At 33.7% G+C, this 11,852-nt stretch overlaps 1 protein-coding gene and 1 pseudogene across 1 annotated transcript; one reads left to right on the top strand and one right to left on the bottom strand.

The window, feature by feature from the left end:
• Positions 1-797: 797 nt before the first annotated feature.
• LOC120219119 lies at positions 798-2,787 on the top strand (annotated as a pseudogene).
• Positions 2,788-4,285: 1,498 nt separating this feature from the next.
• LOC120219120 (RING-H2 finger protein ATL39-like) lies at positions 4,286-9,917 on the bottom strand. The gene is made up of 3 exons (XM_039215982.1): positions 9,356-9,917; positions 8,376-8,473; positions 4,286-4,810 (listed from the first exon to the last, which is right to left on the bottom strand). Exons 1-3 carry the CDS (start codon positions 9,512-9,514, stop codon positions 4,372-4,374), a joined length of 696 nt encoding a protein of 231 aa, XP_039071913.1. The 5' UTR covers positions 9,515-9,917; the 3' UTR covers positions 4,286-4,371.
• Between the last annotated feature and the right edge of the window lie 1,935 nt (positions 9,918-11,852).

Here is an 11,852-nt window from a genome sequence, read left to right on the forward strand (position 1 = left end):
CTGCAATAATGCAGCGAATAAAGGTGCATGGAGCAGCGGGAGCAGGCGAGCATGCAGCGGGGAGCAGGGCGCACGACAAGGCCGCGGGGCGTGCATGGCGACCTACCATCTCGCCTGGTGTGCATGGCGACCTACAAGGTCGCGCGGAGGGCATGACGACCTATGGGTTGGGTTATGCATGTCCCATGCACACGTTAATTCGACGTTAATTCACTCGTTGGGAAGCTGTCACGCCGTAGGTCGCTCGGAAGGCATGGCGACCTACGGCCAACACTGTACAATTCGTCCTATTTAAGCAATTAATCTTGGGAGTACGTTATATCGTGAAATAAAAAACTCGACAATTCGCCCTATTTGAGCAATGAATCTTGGGAGTACGTTATATCGTGAAATAAAAAACTCGAGAACATTATCTCGAGAGTTTTGCCGACTTAAGTTGTTAAGAAACGGTCATATATATTTGTTCAATGAAGAGGTATTTTGTATGTCCATATCCTCGTGTAATTCTCGTAATTCTCCGATAATTTTCAAAGCTTCATTGGCTCTTAATTACGTTAACCTTTTTGTATTTCAGTTTACTCAGAGAGAGAGAGAGAGAGAGAGAGGTATTTTGTATGTCCATATCCTCGTGTAATTCTCGTAATTCTCCGATAATTTTCAAAGCTTCATTGGCTCTTAATTACGTTAACCTTTTTGTATTTCAGTTTACTCAGAGAGAGAGTGAGAGAGAGATAGAGAGAGAAGGTAAACATAATTTTAGTGATGAAAGTTGCGATAGACTCGGATCCATACAAAGTCCTAACACAATCAAACATTTTGACTCTCCCTCTCTATTCAGTCTGTTGTTGTTATTTCACTCTTCAAGGGAAAAAACTGATGGAAATGGGTGATCAGTACGGCCTGCCTGATCTCCGGCGGCTTTTAACAAGGAGAACCCATCTTCCGGCATCCCTGCCGCTGCCTTCTGAACCATACCTCGCTCATGGGAACATGACTCCAGTGGCTCCTTACAATGACGCAGACTACATGCTCAGCAATGGGATTGCAATGCCTAGTGGTTTGCTTAGGTTTAGCACCAGCTCCACCACTGCTTTTACTGCTTCAGCTTCTTCTGGTGGTGGATGGAGTATGGGAAGTTTCGACGGCGGAAACAGTCGGTGGCCGAGCAAGAAACCCTTACTCTTCTTGAGATCAGATCTAGACTTGATTCCAAGTTCAAAGAGGCTAACCAGAAAGGACCCTTGTGGGACGAAGTATCTAGGTATATCTATGTATATATATATATATCATCATTGCACTAAACTGACTTCAATCTTCTTCTTCTTCTTCTTCTTGTTTCAGTTTTATGATATATGGTTTGCAGAGTGAAACCAGTTTGTCTTTCTACTTATACGGAAAGTCCTACAAAAGCTTTCAATCAAATGATTTTTTTTCCTTCCTTTCAGATGGGTATTTATTAAGTTTCTGATTGAAAGCAACAGAGCTGTGAGTTAACACAGAGAGGAAGATGTTCTTTCTTCTGTAAAAATGGAAATGAAAATTTTCTTCTTGTTTTGCGGAAGTAGTGAACTACTGGCATTCCTTTACTCTCACAAAACAAAAACTTAAAATAATATTTAATTAAGTATATTAGAAAGGAATGCTTTGGAATAATCTTTTAATCCTTTTTTAATTTAATATTTTATGTTTAACTTTGTTATATATTTTATCATGGTACAAAATAATGGCGGAGGAATATGGGTACCTGAGAATTGGGAAGAAATGTACAGAGAAGTTTGAAAACCTTCACAAATACTATAAGAAGACTAAAGAACGTAAAGCTGGAGATGGGAAAAATTACAGGTTCTTTAAACAGCTCGAAGCCATTTGTGGTGAAACAAGCAATCCTCAAAGTTCAGTCCCAGAAACCAACATTAATGTCCTGAGCAACCCTCAGCAGGAAACTCGAGAAGAATCCATGCAGGAACGAAAGATAAGTGAGAGCCTCGGTTTATTTGAATTCGACGATTCGTCATCGGGAAACATCGAAGACGAAGACGATGACGAACTTTCGGCTTTTGCTTTCATGGAGAATCAAAAGAGGGTTAAGAAGGGGTGGAAGACGAAGAACGTGAAGGAGTTTGTGGATTCGCAAATGAAGAAGTTGATAGATTCACAAGACGTTTGGATTGAGAGAATGTTGAAGGTCGTTGAAGATAAAGAGCAAGGAAGAGAGTCGAAAGAGCAGGAATGGAGGAGACGAGAGGCTGCTCGTTTCGACAAAGAACACGAGCTCCGGGTTAAGGAAAGAGCTTGGATTGAAGTTCGAGATTCTGCAGAAGTGGCGGCCATGAGAAAGTTAAGTAAAACCCAGAATTAGATCAACACAAACATATGGAATGAGCATGAAATCTCAACCTTGGGACGAAGAATATTTCAGGAAAATAATGGGTATTCGAAGCAAAACATGTGGTCAGAAATAGAAGCGAAAATGGTGAGTTTGGGGTATGAACGTGAAGCAAACAACGCCGAGTGTTACAAGAAGCATAAAGAGGATTATTTTCAGCAGCTGGACTCCACTGATGGTGAAGAAAATAAGAGCGTTTACAGTGCGAAACAGATGGATTCATCATCGTCACCGTCGAGTTCTTATGGCGTCAATTCATTTCATTTTTCTGCAGTAAACCAAGGAGATCAATGGTACAGATATGGATTGAAGATGATGAGTAAGGGAAAGAATCAACAAAGCTAGCTATCTGTCTCTTCTCTTAAATATTGTATTATTAGAAATCATGTATATGAAACAGCTTAAACTAATCCCTTAAGCGTCTGGTCTCTATACCAAAAATATATGCACAGAAAGCTTATGTCTTGTTACTATATAAAATAGTCAAGGTCTAATGTAACTACACCATACCAACTTTAGATTAAAAAAAAATGATATCCAGGGTTTGTCGGCATTGGGCTTGGGCTTGGGCTTACTAGATCCATTGATTTATTTTCTAGCTTTTTTGGGCTTTTGTTGTACCGTGTCTATTTTCTAAATAAAATTTTATTGGAAAAAAACTACAAGAAATACATAAACCAAATGGGAAATAAAAATAAATGAAAGTTTTAATTGATAAAATAAAAATAAATAAAAAGGAATATATATATATATATATATATATTTCATTTATGTAATGAAATTATAATATATATTAAGTTATTAATGCGTTAATATTATGATGTAATAAAAATAACAAAAACTAACATAAAAATGTAATTATTCGATAGTCGATGTGGAGCTCTAGGGAGTTTATGAGGGAATAAAATTTGTATGAAACATGAATTTACGTCACCTCTACGTTGAAACAGAATGCAAAGAGGTCTTTCGCTTACTAAGACAAGGATCTAACATGGCTCGTGAATCTCTCATCTCATAGCACCAAATATCATTAATATGATCGAAAGAGATTGGAACCTATAATTTTTTTTTATGTCCGTCGTGAAGGAAACAAGGTAGCAAACGCATTGACAAAGTTGGCATGGGGTTTTTCTTTTGGAGATAGGAACATCATGCAACCCAAAACAATTGAATTGTTGTTACAAGAGGATTGAAATGGCAGTGATAGGCTTATAGCTAAGTCCGTAAACAAGTCGAGTCGAGTTCGAGTATTGCTGAACTCGACTCAGACTCGAAACCATGAATTGAAGCTCAAAAAAATTGAAATAAAAAAATCTTAAACTTAACTCGGTCGAAGCTCAAACTTTAACTCGGATTCAAGGAAGAAGTTGTTCGAGTGATGACAAAGTTAAAGTTAAAAAGACCAAGAAAGAAAAAAATGGTAATAAAAGTAATTATATAATATTAAGGATTTAAAAAATTGTTTTAATATTGTAATTTATTTTTGAAGGTTATTGGTAAAGAGGAAGAAGAGAATGTTGAAGGGGATTATGGTGAAGGAAATGCAAATAAATTTGACATTTTGATGCCTGAGTTAGCGGAGTTTAAAAAAGTCATTTCTGATTGTTTGCAAAGACAATCCATAATCGAAGAGGCGATTGAGAGCCTTATGGAAGAAGTGGGAGAAAATTGATGGAATAGTAAAAGAAGTAGAATTGATGGGTGAATTGAAGGGGGTGAATTGAGTGATGAAAGTCATTTCTAATTGTTTGCAGATAACTTAATTGTTATTTTTAAAATTTTAAAACTTTTCAGTTTCATCCAATCAAAATTAAATTGGTCATGTAGTAAAAATAACTTAGATTTAATGCTAGTTTCGCAACTGAGTCGACAAAACTGCCAAAACCAGAGCCAAACATATTTACAAGAATACACCAAAAAAATAACAAAGGAAACTAATCCACTTCACAACCAGGAGACCTTTACAATCAACTAACAAGGATAATTCAAGGGTTTGAAGGGCATTCCACAAGCTTCTTTATCGACTCTTTAATGGCGTTTTCATCATCTTCAATCGTACGGGACATGTTTTCCCCTGTTTCTGGGTTTCCATTTCTCCCCACGCTTACATAAGAGTTCCCTTGAATCGGTTCCATTGCAGGGTTGTTGTGGGTTCTCAATGGAAAACCCTGCCCCCTCAACAAACAGTTGTAAGCGTGTGTGTCGAAAGACTCTCTGGCGAAATGCGATCGAATGGCAGAACTGAACAATGGTTGCATCGACCGTTTCTTATCGGGAAATTCGCGTAGTGATACTCGGCAAACAGGGCATGTGGAATGCTGTTGTAGCCATATATCGATGCATGTTACATGGAAGGAGTGCCCGCAGTAGGGGAGGATTCGCAAGGTGTCTTCCCAACTGTATTCTGAAAGGCAAACTGTGCACCTGCCAATTCAACATTTTTATTAGTCGCATACGGATTAAGATGCTATAGGCAATCCAACTGACGAAAATACATGAAAAGCTCTAAACACAAACTATGATGAAATAAATAAGAATCCTGGAATGCAAGAACACTTCAAATTGCATTACTAAAGAACAATATTCTGTCACGTAGAATCATCAGTTACATTATCAGAAGAATCATGACGCAAAATGATTCCTAGTCCCTCGATTGTACTTCAGAATTTTGCTTTATATTGCTCCGAGCCTCAGACTGCATTCTTCTATAGGTGTGTTCATTTTTAGGTTTTAAAGTATTAACCAACCGAACCGAATTAGTTCGGTTAATTCGGTTGGCCACCGAATGAGTTTGGTCGGAGAACGGTTAATAATTTTTTTAAAATTCGGTTAACGATTAATTTGGTTCGAAATCAATTAATTAACATAATTAAATTTTAAATATTAAATATATTATATATAACATATGGGCTCAGCCCAAACCATTTAAAACACAATTAATAATTTAAGATCCAATAAATTTTAAACCTAAATCAATATTAATTAATTAAAAATTTCATATAAAATTTTTATTTTATAATTATATATTATTTAAATTAATTGTAAACTGTTTTTTTAAATTAAAAAATATTCAATTTTTATATAAATTAGAAAAATATAAAAAAATTCGGTTAATTAGAAAATTAACCGAATTAACCGAAATTTATTAGGTTCGATTAATGTTTTCAAAAAAAGTTCGGTTCGGTTAACGATTAAAAAAAAGTTTGATTAATTTGGTTAATGATAATTCGATTCGGTCAGCCACCGTTTTAAGCGAATGAACACCCCTATTCTTCTACAAATATCGTAGTCCAAAACTTGTGCTCAAAGCATTTCCGGACAACATCCCTTTTATCCGACACTCACCCCCACCTAAGTCCGAATAATATAGCTTTCACTCGTCTATAAAATCTTAAGTATCTCTCTCAACCAATAGTTTATGTAAAATGGATTAGCTCGAACACTACTTCCCAAATCCTAAGAAACCGAAGATCGCGAAAAAGCAACTATAAACACCAAAATAACTTGAGGAGAAAAAAAAGAAAACCAGACCGGATTCCATTAGCTTCTATTTGCAACGGACTATAATTAACATTATGACTTGAAAACCAGATGCGGATATAAATAGGGTTCGGATTCGATCACCAATGTGGATATTCTACTAAGAAGAACTAAGAACATATACAATCCTATAGCATCTCTATCATCAAAAAGCTTAAATAATATGGATAGATGAGAGGTCACTCCCTGAATTCTAAGACACCGTGTAACAAGCTTAAATAATATGATAACTAAAATGCTAGAAGGATCAAATCATAATTGAAAATATGGCATGTTTATAGCACAAAAAGTAAAAACAGAAAGGCAGTCAATATCTAGGCATGTGAGATGGAGAATAAGAATAACACTTCGCATAAGCACTGTCAGTGCAAAAAATGCAAAATTTTAAAAATAACCCCCCCCCCCCCCCCAACAAAATGTTATGCAAAATTGGAAGGCCTCAAATTATTGTGTTTTAATCTTCCTTTATTGGGACCCAAATGCACCTTGGCATCAGAAGCTAGCTCATGAATCAAATATGACTGGCCATAGCTCATGCCTACATATTCCAAACATGGCAAGAAGAAGAAAACGAGAAAAAAAAAGGAAATTTCAAGCACAGAGAACTTTAGCTAACTTCAGAAATCTAGCACTAGAACACTTTGTGGCTCCGACTGTTCATTTTTCTTTAAGTATATATTCCCCAAACTAGTGTCTGTAGCATATCTAGACATGAGAATGGGGATTCGGTTCTCCAAGAAACCTCAAAATACATAGAAAACTTTAAAAAATTAAACATTTCCTATCAGCAAATGCCTATATCTGATACTTCCACCGGGGTCAAGAGTAACATAGTTAGCATAGGTGAGAGATGGAAACAGTAAACAAAAAGGGACAGCTATAAAGAAAAGTATCTATGTTTTCCCACTAGAAATATCTGTTTCCCAAATAGTTTTTGGTCATGGAGCATTAGGAGTTAAATATTTATATTTTTGCGAGTAAATATTTCTCCCATTGGTTCAATCTCTCTTCTTCTTATTTTCCCTGAATTTCCTCTCTTTCACCCTAAATTTCTTTCCCTCTCCCTCATATCCCCGATCTCTGTTTGTCCCTATTTCCCTGCCTCTTGTGCATCAAGTGTACAGCATACGAGATGCAGAATATCAGTTTGGAAGGCTTACAAGTGATCCTAAGAAATTTATGCAGGAAGGATTAAACCACACAGCAGAGGCAAAACCAAAAACAAAAATGTTGCTGTTTTATGTCCGCACTGGAATTTATGCACTCACCATTACTGATACAGAAAGCTGCCGTAAGTCCACATTAGAACCAATAATGACTTTTGGAGGGAAAAAGTTAAGCAATGGTTAAAAGAAATAAGTTCTATTGATGCTAAGACACCTAGCAGCATCAATAAGCTTCTTGGTAAAATGTACAATTAGACCAGTAAATATTAAAAAGACACAACTAGAGGGAAGAAAAAAGACAAGCACCGAGTTTAAGCTTCATAGGTCAACATCAGGCCATTCGAAATTACATCCATTTTCTTCATCGCACAATGAGTTTCACCATAACATGTCATCACTATAGCATCCATGTGGTAAACATTGATAATTTCCCCGATATTCATACTATTTGTGATTTCGTATACATACAATCAAGGTGGAATCTACCAAAGATTTCAATTGTCTCATCTATTCATCCTCTCCACTTAAGCTTTGCCTTCTATTCTTTATATCTCATTGGTTGCTGTCCTATGCTACTTGCACGCCGGTATGATTATCGAATGTATGTTTCTGACACAGGTATGTTTAAAATTTTTCTAAGTTTTCCATGTATTGGGAGGATATATATAGAGGGTCATCTTCCGATCACACCCATATCTGAATATGTTGGAAAAAGCTGTTGAACATGGGCACTCCAAGGAAAAATGAAGAGTCAGAGCAACATAAGCTCCGCCTCTTCCCTCATTGTTATTTTACTCTATTATTTGCAGAATAAATGGTCCAACTTAGTGGGGGGAAAACTATTAAAGCCAAAACAACTGACTAATTCCCATATAAAGACATTTACGGACAAACACAAGAAGAAATGCTTAATTTGCCCTAACAGAAATAGCATCAATATCTGAACAACCGTCCATTGTCTATCACATTTGTGACTTGATGATGCTTCATGACCTTAAAGTAAAACCTTTCAATTTGCCAAACCACTTTATTAGGCATTCATCTCAATACTATTTTAAGCTCGAAAATCCAAAGGAATGATAATGTTTAATACCAACATCTTCACTATGAAAAGAAAAATGAATACACCAAAAAGTAATAACTAACCTGCAAATCCTAGGCATCTAGCACTTTTTCATGGGAAAAAAAAAGAAGAAAAATTATCTTCATGATATAATGTAAAAATTATATAGTAAAGAAACGTGCAGTAATTTCCTAAACAAAGCAAGGTTCCGAGCACGTACTGAGCATCTTTGTTAGCTGAGAAGCACTCCTCACAGAAATTCTTCGTCGGGAAATTTGCAACAACAACAGGCTCAAGACCGTGTGTACCCCGTTCGAGCTGCATATACGAAATTCAATATCAATAATGAATGAGGATCACTCCATAAAGAAAGAATGAGACAACTGAAAAGTGAATAAACATGAAAATGAGTCGGGTTTACTTCTATTACTTTCTGATTTTCAATTTTGTCTGGTTGGTTTCAGCAAAATGTCTGACTATGTTGCTCAAATTCTTCAACTTTTTTCTAGGAATATCTATGTCCAACACATATTTTCCAAGAACACTCTAAACACATGTTAATTTTGGGAATATTGAACATATCTGTGGGACACATACCGATCCGAGACTCTCACCCAAGTCTGAATAACATAGTGTACTGATGCCACTTATCTACCTAAAATGACAAACATTTTCTCCTTTTTCTTTTTCCTTTTCTCATCTACCTATTAGTTCACATATCAACAAAGGCATTGAACCCTAAAAGCCAAAAATCCTCCAAAATCATTACATCACTTCTAAGAAATTTAAGAAAAACTTCTGAACCGCACAAAAAAACAATAAACAAAATTTCTGTGGAAACCATTTTAGAAGTTGAAATGCAGAAGTTAAAAAGATCAACTATAATTCATACAGAAATTCAAACTTCCTCATAAGAAATGCACAAAAGGGGAAAAATTCAAAATTCCTAAACATTAGGGGAAAAAACCCTTCAATCTAATCTCCAGTACCCTCAAAACTCATCCTTTCATTGCTAATGTTGAATAACCACAGACAATCGGATTCCAAATGTTAAAAAACTATTATTATGGAAAAAAATTGAAATTGAGCAGAAATATTATACATATATATTAAAGAAAAACAGAACACAACCCAGGTTTGGAAATTTTAAGAATTAAGACCCCCCACAAAAACCTTCCTTAAAAAGGGGAAAAAACTCACCACACTAAGATCAGATCTTGAAGAAACTGCGAGGGATCTCCGAGAAGCTCTGAGCTGAATCCGAGCACAAATCAGACGTGTACAAATAAAAACTATGAACATAATACTCGCTGTGAAACCTATAATTGTCATCACCAAATTCATCCCTCCCGATATCATTTTTCTAATTATATATTTGTTCTACGAAAACAAACGTAAGACAGAAAAGAAAATCAACTTCTCAAGCTCATTCCAATCAGCAGAAACAAACTGAAGCAATAACAAGACAACCCATTTTCGATTTACACGAGCATGATATGAAATTGAAGGGCTTTAGTTGGAGTGACCAAGTGAAACCACTAGAAGTGAAAGAGTTTGAGGTTTGATGCTGACTGTTCCATTGTTGGAAACAGAGAGGGAATTTATTAGAAAAATATATATATAAGAAAAGGCAATAGTTTCGTTGGGAACAATGAGTGAGATTTGCAGGAGAGATCAGTGTAGATTTGAATCCTTTTTTAAAGTCAAATCTTGGACTCAAAGGAAGGAAAGCTGAAAACTCGTCCGACTAGTCTGTTGCTCATTCTACAACATTGTTTTATTTATTATTTTTTTTTTGGGTTAGTATGTAATTTGCTTTAAGTTTTATCGTTAAAATATTTGGACAATTCATGTAATAATAAGGGTAAAGTATAGTAATGGTCACTGAACTTTTCTAAATCTTTCATTTAGGTCCCCCAACTTTTAAAACTTGCAATATAATCCCCCAACATTTAGTCCGTTTGCAATATGGTCCCTCAACATTTAGTCTGGTTGCAATATGGTCCCTGGCGTAACTGTTGGGAGACCATATTGCAAACGGACTAAATGTTGGGGGGCTTGTATTGCAAGTTTTAAAAGTTTGGGGACCTAAATGAAAGTTTTAGAAAAGTTTAGTGACCATTACTATACTTTACCCTTATTTTTTAGGTAATTTTATTAATTTCACCATTTAAAGCTTTCATTTGCATGTCAACCATAAGTTATTTTATTAATTTCGATGGTTTATTTTAGATTACTAGTTTATCTACACTGATTATTTATAATACATGAATATATAGATTCGATGATATTATATTATTTTTTATATAGATTAATACTTATTTGTTATCATATGAATGCTATTTTTATTACTTTAATTATTTATCTCCAAAATTTAATTACTCTTTATTTGAATATATTTGAAAATATTACATCTTTCTTTCATTATTTTAAAAGATTGAACTCTTATTTAAATAAATTTAGAAATATTGATTTTTAATTAATTATTTTTAAAGATTGACTTTTATGTGAACGACCCAAAAAGATTATACTTTATTGAAACACTTAATCTATCAATTAATAATTTTTTATTGAACTTGATAATAGATTAATCTAATGTTATTTCAACTTAAAAATTATTAAAATTAAGAATTTATTCATGAAACCTTGAGAAATTCAACCCATTAAAAATTTAGTATTTATTTTTTATTTTTTAATTTATCAAATAATACTTAAATTATTCTTTATTTAAAATATAATTATTAAATTGAATAAAACCAAATAATATTTTCAATATAATTATAATTAAAAATTTCACAAAAACATAGTACATGTACACATTAGTTTGTATTCTCAATTTAAAAATGCATACAATTTATACAAATTGAACCAATGAAATAACCTCAATGATCAAAGCAAGTGTTATTTTCTTTAAAAATAATTAATTTAAATGATTAATTATTAATGTTTAAACAAATACAAATAATTATTATTTTATAATTATCTTAAATTATTAAAAAATATATATAATTTTATAGATAATCTTTTGTTCGAATCCCATGTATTTTTAATATTCCAATACTTTTTCTTTAAGTTCGATACATGCGTGTCAAGCTTTTTCCTTGAATTTAATTATGGGTAAAGGATATTAATGGTCAATGAACTTTTCTAAATCTTTCAGTTAGGTCCCCAAACTTTTTAAAACTTGCAATATAATCCCCCAACATTTAGTCTGTTTGCAAATATGGTCCCTCAACATTTAGCATGTTTGCAATATGGTCCCTCAACATTTAGTTCGTTTGCAATATGATCTCTGACGTAACTGGTGGGGGACCATATTGCAAATGGACTAAATGTTGAAGGACTGTATTGCAAGTTTTAAAAGTTGGGGGACTTAAACAAAATCATTATAAAAGTTTAGTGACCATTACTATACTTTACCATAATAATAATTGTTCCTTAATTACTGAATCAGTTTAGTTCATACATTTAGACAATTATTTTGAAGAGTAAAACATGTTACAATATGGTTGGACTTTGGATTGATGATATAAGAGTTTACTTATATAATAATAATAATAATAATAATAAATTTAACTTCTAAATTTTATATTTTTATTTTATTTTTAATTAAATTAAATTTTAATCTATTTGCTATGAAGTTTATATATTTTAACGGAATATTAATTAAATTGTTAATTTTTCATAATATTAACAT

The sequence above is a fragment of the Hibiscus syriacus genome, unplaced genomic scaffold (genome assembly GCF_006381635.1).
Source record: "Hibiscus syriacus cultivar Baekdansim isolate YM2019G1 unplaced genomic scaffold, ASM638163v2 tig00110204_pilon, whole genome shotgun sequence".
Lineage (NCBI taxonomy): Eukaryota > Viridiplantae > Streptophyta > Magnoliopsida > Malvales > Malvaceae > Hibiscus > Hibiscus syriacus.